Below are 12,381 nucleotides of genomic sequence, written 5' to 3' on the forward strand. Positions count from 1 at the left end.
GGACAGCTTGGACAGTCCTGGAGAGTGAGTGCCCCCTTGCTTGTTGAGGTAGTACATGGCTGTGGTGCTGTCTGTGAGGACCATCACTGTCTTTCCTTGTAGGTGTTCCTGAAAGGCTTTCAGTGCTTTGAACACCGCTAGTAGTTCCAGCAGGTTTATATGCTTGGATGCTAAGCTCGGAGTCCACGCTCCGTGAGCAGTCTGATGGGATAGGTGAGCCCCCCATCCTGTAAGGGATGCGTCTGTGGTTAGAGTGGCTTCAACTGCGGGTGTGGCAAAAGTTTTCCCTAATAACAGGTTTTCTTTTGTCCACCACCGTAGCGAGAGAACCAAGGCCTGCGAGACCACCACTAGATGGTCCCATTGTCCGCTGGCCTGACACCACTGGCTGTAGAGCCACTCTTGCATTGGGCGCATGCGCAGGCGCGCGTGAGGTTCCAAATAAATACATGACGCCATCATCCCTAGCAAGCGCATTGCTTTGCGTACCGTCACCTCTCGACCTGCCACATAATGGGGGATCTGAAACAGCATGTTTTGGACCCTCTCGTTGGAGGGGAAGACAAGGCCGTCCTTTGTTCGAATTAGAGCCCCTAGGAATTGTTTGATTTGGCTGGGGTCTAAGCTGGACTTCTTTTCGTTGATGGAGAAGCCCAGTTGGGACAAAAGGTCTACGGTCTTTTGGGTATTGGAGAAGCATGTTTCGTAAGAATCCCCTGTTATGAGCCAGTCGTCGAGGTAAGGGTATACCGGAATGGATAACCTGCGCAGGTGGGCCGCTGCCACTGCCAGTACTTTCGTGAATACCCTTGGTGCAGATGCTATCCCGAAGGGTAGTACTCTGAACTGGTAGTGTTTGTTCTGCATCTTGAACCTGAGGTATTTTCTGTGCGCTGGCAACATTAAAATATGAAAGTATGCATCTTTCATGTCTAGTGTTGTCATGTAATCCCCTTGTGATAACAGTGGGATTACTTCCTGCAAGGTCACCATACGAAACTTTTGGGGTTTGACAAACTTGTTCTCTGGGCGCAGATCTAATACAGGGCGCATGGTTAAGTCCTTTTTGGGTACAAGGAAGTACACTGAATAAATACCTTCTGTTACCTGAGATAGGGGGACAGCCTCTATAGCTTCTTTTTTCAGTAGCTCTTCTACTTCTTGAAGAAGAATGGTGAGGTGTTCCGGTGTCATGCGTCGGTTCCGTGGGGGTCTGTACTTCGGGGAACCGTTGAATTCGATGCAGTATCCGTGGGCTATGGTGGATAATACCCAGCGGTCTGACGATATTCCCTCCCATGCTGAAAGGAACGATGTTAGCCGGCCCCCGACCGGTGATGCATGGGAGGGGACCCGAATCTTCGGGTCATTTGTTGGTATTGGGCATGGAACCTTTGGGGCTGGAGCCGCGACCTCTTCCTCTGCCACGGCGTTGGCCTCTTTGACTGAACTGGGTGTTGTTACCCTGGTTAGAGGGCCAGTTTGTAGCAGAGTAAAATTGCTGTTGGTTTTGCTGCTGGCGTTGGCCACGAAAGGAGCGTCTATTGCCATAACCGCGTCTGTTAGGGGGCCTAGAAATTTGGTCAAGAGTCTTGATGGTATCAAACTCTTTCTTCGCATGTTCTAGGGCCTCATCAACTGCTTTCCCAAACAGATGTGTTTGTTCTATGGGCTTATTTATCAGGGAAGCCTGGGTTTCCGGCTTAAATCCCGAATTGCGCAGCCAGACATGGCGTTTGAGAAGTATTCCCTGAACCAGGGAACGGCCAGCCGTCTCTGCGGCATCTAAGGAGTTCTTTACGATGCCCTGGTTTACAAGAGTTCCCTCTGAGATTGTAGCTAACAGGCGTGAACGCAGGGGTTCTGGTGCGTCCTCTGCTTCGCTGCGCAGCTTGCTCCACTGTGCATCTGCGTAGCTAGCTAGTAGGGAATTGTTATTTGCAATCCTAGTTGAGAAGGCGGCGGACGTTGTGATTCTCTTCCCAAGTGCATAGAGCTTCTTGCCCTCTTTGTCAGGTGGTGCCTCACTAGTGGATAGTGGTACCCCTGCTCTTTTCCTTGTATTAGTAACTACGAGGGAGTCCGGAATAGAATGTCCTCTGATGTACAAAGGGTCAGAGGACGAAGGGCTGAAGAGCTTTTCTATCCGAGGGTTGACCCCTCGGACTAAGGCAGGATTGGAAAGGGAAGGAGTTATTCTTCTCTTTATAGAAGAGAGGAGCGGAATAGACTGACTAACAGGGGCTTTTTCTTTAATAACTTTCTCTACAAAGTCTATGTCAGGAAGAGTCTCCCCTGTGTCTATTTCAAAATGCGCTGCTGCCTTGCGCAATAGTGCATTAAGTGAAGGTTGGTCATCTATGGGAGAGGTGTTTCCAATAGGTGAATCCTTGGGAGGAGAAGGGTGAAAGACATCAGGGTCTGAGTGCACTGATGGGGATTGCCAAGGCTGCACTGATGGGGATTGCCAGGGCTGCGAGGTAGCTGTATCTTCTTCGAAAGCTCCTGCACTAGTGTAAGGATCTTCTTCAAACCCCTCTTCCTCATGTTCTTCCTCTCCACCCAAACACTCCTCATCTTCCTGGAGGTATTGCTCATCTTCAGTGAGGTCATATACGTCTGTAGAAGGGGGAAACAGCCTAGGAATCTTGACCCTAGGGTCATCCTGGGGCCATTCTCTTGGTCTTTTGGGTGTGGGTGGGTTTTGGTTTCCCAAAAACCTTTCCATTTTCTCCATACAAGAATGGAGTCTTTCAAGGGTCTCATGGGGGACCCCTGAATAGTCTAGAGGGGGGAAATCAGTGTTTTCACCTTCAAAACGATTAGAACGCTCCCACAACGTCGAAGAAAGGTTTCCGTCGCCCTCTGAAAAGCCCTCCGGTAGTTCAGAAGTGCCCTTAGATGAAGGGGGCAGTTCCTGGCTACTCTTGTGCTTTTTCGGCGTTTCCATAGCTTTTTGTGTGGTATTCGACGTTTGTTTCGTCGTCCGCTTACGTTTGTCTTCGGAAACAATTCTCGCCAGGCTCTCGACAACGAGTTTGTCAGTAGAGGACTCTGGTGTCGACATTGCCTGCGTTAGGCGTTGTTCCTCGACGGCCGCTCTATGGAGCGTTACGTCGGATGATTTTGGGGTAGTGCCCGTGTTTGATGAAAGCCCAATCGCTGGTCGCGGCTGCGTTTGCGGGTGGGGCTTGAGACCCTTACGGTCTGAGGTAGACGCCGGAGTGCCCTGCATCCCCTTCGGCGCTGATGGATCCTTCGTCTTTGACGAAGAAGAGCCGTGGGTTGTGTGCTTAGGCCTATGGGGTCTATGTGCGTCCTTGTCGCCGGGGTGTTCATCCCCATAAGCAGGGCGTGAGCTGAGCCCGTCGGGGCCGGGGACGGACGTCGAGGAGCACGAGCGCTCCTTCTGGGGGTTAATGACTTCCGTAACGGACGTCGAGTTATCACCCTCCTCGTCACTTTCTGTAACAGCGGCGGCGGGTGAGGAAACTGACTTCGACATAGCGTAGTCCGCCCACCTCTTAACTTTGCGTTCTTTAAGAGTTCTTGGTTTCAAGAGCTTACAGGCCGCGCAGCTGTCCTTCTTATGATCGAGGGGCAAGCAACGATTACAGAGCTTGTGTTTGTCCTTCCAAGTGTATTTGCCCCTACAGCGTGGGCAAAACTTAAAAGGTGTCCTCTCCATAGCTGAGGCAATAATAACTGGTGATAACAACCCCAAGGGAAAGATAGGGGAGAAAGAAAGACATTCTCAAAGAGAAGATAAAAGTTCGAACCCCCACTCTCCCTACTGTATGTTGGCCGGCGAGGCCAGGCCACGTATTCGGCAGCGCCGAAGGATCTCCTCCGTCTCTTCCCCTCCATCGAAAACTTGCTCGGCGGAGAAACAGCTTCACAGCTAACGTCGAGGGGAGGGATCTTTAACAATATAATAAGTATAATTAAGGACCGAGGTCCGTAGTAAGTATTTGCAATGTCTCTCTAGGAGCTCCGCGTAAGGCGACCAGAAGCTGGGCGGAAAAAAACAATCTGAGGGACCTCGACGCGTGAGGGATTGTGGGTACAACGCACGTCACTATAGGGATAGTGTTACAGACACGCCTTGTCGACGTCCCCTTTTTCGACTACGAAAAACAAAATGCAATACTCCGCAGTGACCACTGGATGTCGGACCTATGCACAGCATGTGATTCTAAGCAGATTAACAAACATCAGAAAAATGGTTCCCAATCCTGGACCTGAGAAGCGTCTAATAGCAGATCCCGATGCATCTGACTGATCTTACGACGGCTTTCATCTGCCCTTTAGGATTCTACAAGTTTGTCATGATGTCCCAGGGGATTTCTGGTGTGCCTGTGACTTTCCAGCAACTTTTAGAGGACGCAATGGGCCACATAAACCTTCTGAAGGAACTGGTCTACCTCAATAACACTAGTGTGCCCAGCAACACCCTTGCGGAACACAACTGGAGGCTCATGAAGGTGCCGAATGACTGGGGGAGGGGAGGATCAAGGGCTAAAGCTCCATGTAGACAGGGGCCAGTTCGGTGAACGAGCATCAAGTAGTTCAGACACATCGGCACCACTGATGGAATCACCCCGGCAAAGATGGACACCCTCCTCACCTAACCACAATCTCAGACACAGAAGAAGTTGATGTGATTTGATTTTGGTTATTTTTAATGCACACTTCACAGACTTAACCGTATAAAGGCGCAGATGCGAAAACTAAATAAGAACTATAACAGGTGCATAAACAGCAACACCACCTCAGTTCCACATAGGCCACTCCGTGACCTTCACCATTTCTATTTAAAAAAAAAAAGAACAGTCTTGAGGGCCTTTCGAAATTGGTAGTGTTTTAGAGGCTCGGATCTCTTTAGGGATGCTATTCCACAGCCTGGGGCCGAAGACCGCAAACCTTCTGTCTCCCCTGGAGACATAGGCTGATGGAGGAACAGTCAACAACAACTGGTCTTTGGATCGTAGCGCTCTAATTGGCTGGTAGTAGGAGATTTTATTTCCCAAGTACTCCGGGGCCAGTCCATTTAAACATTTGAAAATCAGGCATGCTACCTTAAACTTAATACGGTCTTCCACCGTCAACCAATGAAGTGTTCGGCGCAGGTGGGACACATGGGCAAACTGACATAAACGGCCGATCAATCTAACGGCCGCATTCTGGGCTTTTTGAAGCATGTACAGCTGTTTAGCTGGAATGCCTGTCAACAGACTACTGCAATAATCTAGCTGAGCACTTGTCATCGTCCCCACCACCATTGCATGATCCTCCACTGGAATAAAAGGCAAAACCTGCCGTAGCAGTCGAAGTGAATAAAAGACAACCTTAACGTTTGCACCAACTTGGGCCTCGCATCCAATGCAGTCCAGATTTCTAATCCTAGAAGCAAACTTTAGTTCCACCCCAAGAATATTCTGGACAGAATATTCTTCGGCCATCGTGATAAGGTGCTTGGGCCCAAACAAGGCCAGCTCTGTTTTGGATGCCTTCAATTGTAATTGGTTTTTAGACAGCCATTTACTAACATCCTCCAAACACTGCTTAACTTTATGAAAGGTATCCTCTTTGTCACTAACTTTAATAAAGAGCTGCATGTCGTCAGCATAGGAATGGTAATTCACACCATGCCTCTTCAAAATCTCCATCATTGGTCGCAGATACAAATTAAAAAGTATAGGTGACAGTGAAGACCCTTGTGGGACTACACACCCCATCCCGATGGGGTCTGGTATAGCCCAAATTTGACCTGTTGTTGACGATTGGCCAAAAATGAGTCAAATCTCCTGATTGCATGTTCTGAGATCCTACCTACCACTCAAGCGGTCAAGCAGGATATGATCAAAAGTGTCAAAGGCCGCGGACAGGTCCAACATCACCAGCAGTGAGAGTCCTCACTGCAAGCTGCAGTGTTTCCTCTAGTTCTGCAACTACTACTGGAGGTTTGTGGAACGATTTGCCAAAAATCACTCGACCACTTGGGGATCTCAACAAGGGATATTCATCTACCCAGAAGAGCAAAAGGAGTATCATCAGTCCCACAACATTAACATCATCCTTGGGGCACCCTTGGTGAGAGATGGATAGACGGATGTCAGCAGACCTTTGAGGAGCTCAAGTGGAACCTAACCACAGCACCAGCCCCGGGCTACGCAGATCCCCAGCACCCTTACATCCTATCCTGCATGTAGATGAAAGTGTGCAGGGGATGAGAGATGCCCTGTATCAGGAGACCAATAGTGAGGTGAGACCCATTGCAGTGCTACCCTTGGGCGGTCTGCGGACGGCAGGACCAGAGGAACAAGAGAGACAGATGAGAGGTGAGGCCAGGGTAATAACAGTGAGTATAGAGTTAATAGAAACTGGACTTGCCCTCCTACATCAGTCTCTTGCTCATAGCATCACAGACCATCCCCGTTACACTTTTCTGCCATCTGCTGGTGAAAGCGTAAACTGAATTTGCACTGACATCGTAAGCATTTTCTTTATGATATTGTAGGTCAGCAAGTAGGGCCAGCAGAAACCATTTGCAACTGTTTGCCATCTTATCAATTTACTAACAATGGAGTTTTTGAGCATCTCCTGAATTGCTATGAAGGAAAATCTAGTGGTGATTATATTGTATTGATTACATTTTGTTTGTTATTTTTTAATATCTCGATATTGATAATTACATACATATATATTTTCATTCAAATATCTCACTTCCAAAAGCCACAACTGTGTTTAATAGAAGCTGGTATGGAGCGGGTGAGATATCCCACCCTTGCTGCAATTATCATCTGCACTTGTGAGTTCTTCACTTAAATGCACAGCACCCTGGTATACATTCCAGCTGACTATTTCAAAATGCTTTCTTCTGGATCCAGTTGCCAACATATGGGTTTTTGTACTTGCTATCAAGAAAGTTCAAGGGGTGATCTTATCTTATTGCTGTTGACACGTCCCCTATAGTGCTGATATGACGTCCCTATGGAGGAAATGCTGTACTTCTGGTTCTATATCTGTCTGATCCTCACCTACAGTAAATCCTTTTCCTGCTGCTGACACTTTTCTCTAACTCTGATCAGGTCCTGTGGGTGGGTCGCTGCACTTACAGGTTTATAGATCCCCCGTTCCCTTTCAACTTCAGTAGATTCACGTCCTGTTGCTAACACTTCCTCGCCAGCTCTGTGGTCACGTCCCTGGCAGTGGATCGCTGCTCCTACAGGTCTATAGATTCCGGTCTCACCTTCAGTAGCTCCCTGCCCTGCTGCTGATACCTCTGTTCTATCTCTGGGATCAGGCCCCTGTGGGTGGATTGCTGCTCAAGCTCTATAGGTTTCTGATCCCCACTCACCTTCAGTAGATCCATGTCCTGCTGCTGGCACTTCCTCTCTAGCTCTGTGATCAGGTCCCTGTGGGTGCTTTGCTGCTCCTCCAGGTGGGTCAGTTTCTCCTGAATCTTCTTCATCGTCTCCTCCTGCTCCTTCTCCAGTCTGATGAGCAGCTGCTGTTTCTCCTGCTCCAGAAACTGCTTCAGATGCTCAAATGTACTAAGGATGTTTTCTCTCTGCTTCATAATGTTTCTCTTAAAAATAGATTTAAACAAACAAACACATATTATATTTCTGATTATTATACTAACTATCATAATATATCTTACATAACACCTATAGTGGTCCCTCTCAATAACTCTTAAAATAATAAACCTAACACACATGAATTACCGATTGGCAATGATTATTTTTCATAAACCAGTTTATATTAAATTTTTTCCATATTCCAACATTATTCATCATATCCTTGTTAAAATACACATTTTTGTTAGTGTTGACCATTCCTCCTATCCCATTCCTCCTTCCTCTCCCTCATTTTACCCACTTCCTTCCCTTGCCCTCTCTATCCCCTGCCTCACCCTCCTGCAGTATCTCGTACCAATGTGCCCCTTCTCTCAGGCATCCATGCCCCATTTCCCCCCACCCCCATCTTCCGACACATCATCATGGACATCCCTCCCCCTTATTCCTGTACGTGGTCCCCTCCATTCTGCTGCAATGGTCCATTCCAATCTCTCCATTTTTGCCACTAGGTCCCTTTTTACCACCATCGATGGTATGTGTATCAGTGTCTCTTCCCCTCTACTTCCTTCAAACTCCCCTCTTATATGCTGTAACATCATCTTAGGAATGTTCCTACTTCCCTTTTATGCAGTCTATCTCTAATATGGTATACCATGTGCAGAATGTTGTATTGTATGAGCCTCATCCTGGATGATACATTAACCTCTCTTGAAGCTACTAGCGCTTCTATCCATTTTTCCTCCTCTATTGTTCCAGGGTCTCTTTGCCATCTCCCTTTCAGATGTGTCATGGGGCAGGGGTATGTGTTTTATTTAGGACTTGATATAGTGTTGTTATCCCTTTCCCCTTTTCTCTCTGAATCAATCTAAGAATTTGGAAGACAAATTCCTCAAGAGAGGATACTCAAGAGACCAGTTATCCGTTGCTTTGACCAAAGCTTCAACTATTCCGAGAGCTCAAACTCTGGAGCATAAAATCAAAAAGATCCTCAAAAGGAATTGGCAAATGCTCAAAATGGATCCATTATTGTATCAGTTATTTGCAACTGAACCAACGTTTGCATATAGAAAAAGTAAGTGCATTAGAGATTTAGTAGTGAAAGCAGATTACCAACCATCCACATCCAGTTCAAATTCATTTAGAGGGACTTTACCATGCAATAATTGTCAGCATTGCCACAACATAATTAGAGGATCTAGCATCAATCAACCGTACACCAGCAAAAGAATCCCACTAAAACACACTAGTACTTGTGATACTAGTAATGTCATTTATGGAATTAGATGTCCTTGTGGGATATTCTATGTTGGACTCACTACAAGGAAGGTCAAGCTGAGATGGACTGAACACAAATCGAACATTCGATTGTGTTCAGTCCACTCACCAGTGGCACAACATTTCAAAACTTTCCATCACACTATAGCACAATTACAATTTACGATTCTTGAACAAATTAAATGTCCCAAGAGAGGAGGGGACATTAAACGGTTGCTAAAACAGAAAGAGATTGAGTGGATTGAGAGATTGGACTCTTTGGAACCAAAAGGGATGAATAATGATTTTGATTTATCGTGCTACATTTGAACATATCTAATATATGTGATTCTGATCTTTTTCTTTTGCTTGGATTGTCATCTTTCCATTTGTTAGATTTGAAACAATACAATGTTTTGTCTTTTTCAGTAGAGGGACTGTGTTTTCAGTAATGTCCTACAGTAATTTTGGACGAATACGTTTATTTCTAAATGTTTGTTACATCCATTGATGAACACCTAGAGTACCAGCGATATCCAGGCTCAATAATGGCTTTATCTTAATTGGATACCAGATTCATGTATCATATTAATTCCCCAGTACCTTAGTCTGCTACATGACACTAACATACATTTAGGTATAATATTTATTTCTTAAAGTCATTTTTTACAGCACTCATAGGTTAAATGTTGTATCATGAACAATGGAGTAAGTGCCTTCGTTCGAAGAGATTGATATATCATGGAACAACGTATTACAAATCAGGACATATTTTCCTTACCATGGGAATTTAGAGCGTTGATGCGATCCCATTAAGAGGTACATCATTTACTTGATGAAGGCTGAGCTACAGAATTACGTGACCACAGAGCAAATCAACAAAGCGGGTCTCTATTCATCCAATGAGAGCTGAGCAATCTGATCACGTGATCGCGGTATGGTGAACAGATCACGTGATCACAGTACGGTGAATACAGCTCGCACCTTCGTGTTTACGACATTAGGTAATCTTTGTTGGAGACTGGGCCACCTATAGTTGAATGTATTACACACTTTAATACACATTATCCTTTTTTTCTACTCCACGTACAAGTAAACATTATGTATTATTTTTACCCGTACGGTCGCATGACCGGTGCATGGTCACGTGACTGACTACGTTAGTGAACTTAAACGCGATGCAGGACGGGAGGCTGTATCAGCAGCCGTCCTTTTGTTCCTGTATCGCGTTTACTGGCAATAACTATAAGGTAAGCGATCTCCTTACTAAATGACACGTCAGTGTCTGCAGGACCAGGTTCAGATACTGGAATTTTACAAACCGTTAGTCATTTAACATTAATGGGGGTATTACTACTTTTCTACCTTTCCAGATCAGGCTGACTACATAAACAGCCCTTTGGGGTCCTTTACCCTGCAGATGCCGCTCATTGGACAGTTTAGAATTAAACAACACAGAAGGAAGTTTCCCTTGTGACCCATCCTTGGGACTTTCGAAGTTGGAAAGAACAAGACTCACCTTTGTCCATAAAAGTTAGTCGACTGCGTCAGTGGCCATTACTGGTACACGGGTGTTCATATGGATCAAATTACAGTGCAGTGACTTTGTTCTTTTTATATTTCTTTAGATAGTGAAGAAATACAATACATTTCTACACCAGAAGAAGGGGTCTGGGAACCACGAAATGCGTAGTGTTCTATTATGATTGTATTAACACAGAGTGATGTATTGTTATTCAGTTGAAAGATACAGAGAGTCACTTTGTTCCATATATTACCTTGTACTTACATTTTAGTTAATTTAGCTTTGAGCAATATTATTCTTTTGAAATGTTTTTTCCTTAGTATAAACCTATTGTGCAGAAATTGTATTTACACTGCTGAATGATGAAATTCACCACATTGTTTACTTATGCTTTGAAACTTTATTGATCACATAATACAATTTTGTTCAAGTAAACTATTTGTGTATTGGACTTTATCATATATTTAATCTGTCTTTAATTCAGGGCTTGTTATAAAGCTTAACAAGAAGAGACTTCTGTCTCGATTAGAGTGACCAGGCTTTTTCCTCAGTGTTTTCTGAATTTATAAATAGTATTTAAGCTCTTTTTTTGGAGTAGCAAGAGTTTTTCCTGGAGCACCAGAATTAGATTTAACATTCGATACTTCATTTATTTATTTTATTAGACCTCTTACATGGTTGTGCACCAACATCAATATATTTCCTAGAACACCATCACATGATTGCACAAATGAGATGTTTTATACTAGAAGTGGTACACCCCCTATCAAGAGATGTTGATTTACATAAGAGGTTATCTCAGAGAGAACTGTTCTGGATACACCAATTGGATTTGATGGATCCACTTGGGCTGAATGAAGATTTTTATCTTGGCTCGTTTTTATAATCCTTATAGCTACCAGTATTCCTCTTGATCTTCCTGAATGCTACATTAGCTGTCATCATTGGATATCAATCAGTATCACATATATTCTTGTTGGAAGTCTTGTGCTCCCTAGCTATCTATGCCTGATGAATCATTCTCGTCTACCCCGCACTGTAAGGTTCTCAGGATTTATGTTGGGAAAGGTAAAATGATGGAACAATGTGATCTGACATACTGTATCTTGAGTGCTTCCAGTGTGAGGTGAATTAGTCATTATTCTTGTATATACTGTATTTGGTGATCTACCTGAGACCCTTTAGGTTTACTCTTGTTTTAGATTTCCATTTTGTTATAGTTACTTTGATGTTTTCCTTTATGGTGAACAATATATTATGACTTACTACTCTGTGTATTTGACCTTAATTCATAGTATGTCCTTAATGAACAAATATTACTCGGGCATTTACTCTTATATCTGCAGGATTCAAAGTACATACTCACGTCTTCGTTGTATGAAACATGTAAGCTATCAAGTGAGAATTATAGTTGTATATCATACAAGTAATCCCGGAACCGTGTATATTAATTTAACTAATGATGTATTAATATCCAACAATGAACTACTGCTGTTTCTCAATGGATCTCTATAAGCGTGCCTTATTCTTTTAACACCTATGTAATCTCTTTGAACGTTATCAGTTACCAGCTTGGTCACTTATATTGTGAGTGTATATATAGGTTTCTATACCTCAACCGCCCTATCTCCATTAGATCCAACACTCCCTGTCCATGGTCTGACCATCATATCATCGCCATCGAGATCCCACTATGCCACCTTATCAAACCCACTACCATACCACTACTGCCAACCATGGCACGTAGCTCTTGCAAACTCACCAAGGATCAGATGTTTCCTCACCTCGAGGTACTCAATCAAGAATACCTCGGATCTCATGATCCTAACATCCTCACAGACCTATACATCATGACTAACATCTGCAGTTGACACCATCGCCCCCCTAGCTCTCAAAAAGGCTAAACCAGCAGGACATATCAACTCCTGGTTCAACCCGACCTCCTTGTAATTAGAGCAAAGAAACAACTTGCCGAAACATCCTGTAGAAAATCTCCCTCAGACGCCCTTAGGACAGCTT

General features: G+C 44.6%; 1 protein-coding gene across 1 annotated transcript in view; it reads right to left on the minus strand.

Moving 5' to 3' along the window:
- The window catches only part of LOC138521883 (E3 ubiquitin-protein ligase TRIM39-like), a 134,899-nt gene that overhangs the window by 104,773 nt on the left and 17,745 nt on the right, over positions 1-12,381 (minus strand). Inside the window, exon 3 of the mRNA XM_069635045.1 lies at positions 7,361-7,591. Within this exon, the coding sequence (XP_069491146.1) occupies positions 7,361-7,591 (231 nt within the window). The remainder of the gene's footprint in view (positions 1-7,360; positions 7,592-12,381) is intronic.

This window comes from Ambystoma mexicanum, chromosome 13 (genome assembly GCF_040938575.1).
Source record: "Ambystoma mexicanum isolate Mex_15411 chromosome 13, UKY_AmexF1_1, whole genome shotgun sequence".
Taxonomy (NCBI): Eukaryota; Metazoa; Chordata; class Amphibia; order Caudata; family Ambystomatidae; genus Ambystoma; species Ambystoma mexicanum.